Source organism: Mytilus edulis, chromosome 11, assembly GCF_963676685.1.
Source record: "Mytilus edulis chromosome 11, xbMytEdul2.2, whole genome shotgun sequence".
Classification (NCBI taxonomy): domain Eukaryota; kingdom Metazoa; phylum Mollusca; class Bivalvia; order Mytilida; family Mytilidae; genus Mytilus; species Mytilus edulis.
Window position 1 is genome coordinate 69,201,005 of NC_092354.1, and position 4,101 is coordinate 69,205,105.

At 32.4% G+C, this 4,101-nt stretch overlaps 1 protein-coding gene across 1 annotated transcript; it reads left to right on the forward strand.

Moving 5' to 3' along the window:
* Positions 1-1,725: 1,725 nt before the first annotated feature.
* On the forward strand, positions 1,726-3,591 carry LOC139494534 (uncharacterized). The gene has a single exon (XM_071282695.1). It carries the CDS (start codon positions 1,726-1,728, stop codon positions 3,589-3,591), a length of 1,866 nt encoding a protein of 621 aa, XP_071138796.1.
* The last annotated feature ends 510 nt before the right edge of the window (positions 3,592-4,101 follow it).

A 4,101-nucleotide genomic window follows, 5' to 3' on the forward strand; every position in this document is an offset into this window, starting at 1 on the left:
GTATAAACATTAGACAAGCTGGTTTTGCACTAGCATATACCCCGCGGTATGAAGAACTCGTGACAAGGGTTTCATATGAAATAAAATTTAAAAAATAAAATCCTCCCACCCGCCCCATTTTTTTCAAAAAGTGTAATTTTTGATTTTATAAAAATGGATAATTACCACGTGAATCTGACACTGTTTACATTTATTCGGAAGAAATTGAAATTTTTCATTGAAATTATTTACATGAGTAGCGCTAACCAGGAATTCCGGGCAGTTTTACCCAGGCGTGTCAAGAAGAGTTTTAATTACAGAGTTTTCGATCAACTGGGGATGCAGTCTGATGCACTTACCGGAGAATCGGAGGTTGGTGACGAGCTTGTGCACGGTGCGACTGGTGGAAATGACAGTATGTCAAAGGCGGATTTTGAAGATCTGAAAGATCGTCTTTCGATTTATATGGATTCCGAGGAGTCGGACACTGATGAAGAAACAAAAGAATTGGTGAGGAAACTCAAGGAAGTTAAGAAGAAGGAGAAAGTAATGAAGAACAAGAAGAGAAAGGTGGAATTACGACAGGAAATAGAGAAGAGAATGAAGGAATTGGAGGAGTTGGAGGAGCTCGAGTTAAAAGGGGCTTCTAAGCCGAAGAAGGAGAAATCCGGCAAGAAGGTGGAACAGTCTAAGAAGAGCAAAGATAAAGGTAAAAGCAAAGATACAGATAAAGGTAAAGATAAAGAAAAAGACTCAGTTAAAGATAGCAAAGGTGATGAACTTTCTAATTTAAATATTAAACATTTGAGAAAAGATACAAAGACTAAAAAAATTGTAGATAAACATATGAAACAAATGCTAGCCACAGAGTCTAACTCAGAGTCTGATTCTTCTATAAGTAGTAGTTCAAGTTCTGATAGTAGTACGGGTAGTGGGTCAGAGCCAAATTTTTTGTCTAGTTCTGATTCTGATAGTGAAACTACACATAAAAAGAAAAATAAGCATAAGAAAAAGAAGGTCAGATCAGGTATCAAAGATAGACCCCATGATAAAGTTAAAATTAAGATGAACTGGCCTCAATCTGAGCTTAAATATGAGTTTACAAATAGAAAGGCTGTGGAGTTTAGACAGCTAACTATGAGTCAGTTTTGTGCTGGAGAACTAGAAATTATAAGGCATTGTAAAATTAGTAAAAAAGAAAGAGAAGGTAGATTATCATTATTGAACAAAATTTGTTATTATGCCAGTGAATTTGAATGGTCTGTACTGTTAAATTTTTATGCAGCATGGGTAAAGCTTATTGAAAAAGGTGAAAATGTATGGTCCGATGATACTTCTCTGTTAGAGGTTAGAATGTTAATAGGAAAGAAAGTGTTGAATAAAACAGCAAGTAAATATTCAGATAAATCGTCTGAAAAGAATTTTGATAGAAAAGTTTGGTATTGTCCTTTGTATCAGAGAAATAAATGTAATATTTCGAAGGATGGACATAATTTGGATATTGCAGGCAAAAGTAGATTTGTCCAGCACATTTGTGCCACATGCTTACGGGAGGATAAGGCTAAAATGAAACATCCAGAGAGTTCATCGGCTTGTCCTCATATGCCATGACTAGAATTAGAAAAAGCTGTTAATAGCGTTGGGAATTTTAATTCAAAAGTGATAGATACTTTTTATCCTGAATGGTTACTGTTAGATTCAAATAAGGATAAATTGCTGATTGATAAAGGTGAATTCTCTAAGTCAATGGAGGTTTCTAAATTTGATACTTGTACAGTTAATAACGACAATTATAGAATTTCTAGTAAAAGGGTGGTAAATAAACCTTTACCAGTTCAATCAGCTTTGAATTTAAAAATTGATGAATTTTGTCATAAACACAAAAAGTGTTTAATTTGTGATTTGAATGTTAATTCTTTAGATTTGCAGTATTTTGTGGATATTCAGAGAGAAATTAAATTGTCAGGTTTACCGAATTATCAAGGTTGTAGAATACCAGTTTTTTCAAAGTTTAAAATAGATTTTTTTAGATCTATGTTAGTTGATTATAGTGATCACATTTTTTGTGACTTATTAGAATTTGGTTTTCCAATTGGTTATACGGCAGGTGATATAGTAGATATAAAAAAACCGCGTAATCATAGCGGGGCCAGAGATTTTCCAGATTTCATTTTGAAGTATTTGAAAAAGGAGTTAGAATATAAAGCTGTTATTGGGCCTTTAAAAGTGAACCCTTTTATATATTCTTCATTAGTGTTATCTCCTTTAAATTCAGTTCCAAAGAGTACACCAGGTGAAAGAAGGGTAATACTAGATTTAAGTTTTCCTTCTGAAAATTGTATTAATGCAGGTATTGATAAAGATATTTATTTGGGTGAGTCAGTTAATTTGACTTATCCATCTGTAGATGATTTTGTTAATCTTATTAAGTTAAAAGGTAGAAATTGTGGTATTTTTAAGAGGGACTTGAAGCGGGCATATCGCCAAATTCCAATTGATCCTGGAGATATTAATTTTGTTGGATTTCATTGGAAAAATCACATTTTTGTAGATAGAGTTTTAAGTATGGGACTTAGGTCATCAGCTCATATTTGTCAGAGAGTGACTTCATCTGTAGTTTACATGATGAAGCAGTCTGGTTATTTATTATTAAATTATTTAGATGATTTTGCTGGAGCAGAAAAATCAGAAGATGCAAATGTTGTATTTGATTTATTAGGTAGACTTTTAGACAGTTGTGGTCTTGAAGAATCAGTGGAGAAGGCGAGCTCTCCAAGTACAGTTATGACATTTTTAGGAGTGAAATTTGACACTTCGGAACTTACAATTTCAGTAACAACTGAGAGAGTTGAAGAGATTTTATTGTTGGTAAAGACTTGGTTAAATTTACTGGTTGCTACAGTTAAACAGTTACAGTCATTGTTAGGTAAATTACATTTTGTATCTAACTGTGTAAGATCAGGAAGGCTTTTTGTTTCTAGGTTGCTTACTTGGCTTCGTAGTTTACCAGATGACAAATGTGACCATATTATTCCTTTGTATATAAGGAAAGATTTATTTTGGTGGTATCATTTTTTAAAGTCTTACAATGGTGTTTCTATGATGGCTTTAGATGATTGGTCTCAGCCAGATGAAATATTGGAGACAGATGCTACTTTGAGTGGATGTGGAGGTTGGTTTCTTGAAAAAAGAGAGTTTTTTCATGTTCAATTTCCTTCCTTTTTGAAGGATTTGAATTTACATATAAATCAATTTGAATTGATTGCTTTGATGATTTGTGTTAAAGTATGGAGTGTACATTTTGTAAATAGAAAGATTTTAGTGAGATGTGATAATCAATCTACTGTGTTGGTTTTGAATTCTGGTTGTACTAGAGATGCATATATGCAATGTTGTTTAAGAGAAATTTTGTTTTATGCTGCAAAGTATAATTTTGAAATTAAGGCTGTTCATTTTCCTGGAGTTGAAAATAGAACAGCAGATATTTTGTCAAGGTGGCATTCTGATTCAAGATTTGAAGACTTATTTTATGAATTGCCTGTTGTGAGATTAGGTAAATGTTTTGAGAAATTTGTCTATTCAGGTCTTTTTCAGTTTACTCATGATTGGTAATTTATTGTAGATTTACAGCTGAATTTGTTGAAAGTGGATCAACAGACATCGTGCAAGTCGGCCTTTGCTCATGGCACTTTTGAAAACATTAAAGTTCAGTGGAGGACTTTTTTAACATTTTGTATTTATTTTGGTTTTAAATTTTTACCAGCATCTTTGAATACTGTGTGTTTGTATGCTCAATTTTTGAGCAGGTCTTTTAAATCGGTGAATTCTATTAAAAATTATTTAAATGGAGTAAGATTATTGCATTTATACAATGATTTGGAGTTTCCTTATTTACAAAGTTTTTCGTTAAAACTTACATTGAAAGGTTTACAGAGATTAAATCCTTATTTACCAAGGAAAGCACTTCCTATAACTCCTTTGATTTTAAAACAAATTTATGAGTTTATGGATTTAAATGACAACCAGGATAAGACTTTCTGGAGTTTGTTTTTGTTAGCCTTTTTTATGATGAGTAGAAAATCTAATCTTGTTCCAAATTCAGAAAAAGAATTTGATGAAAAT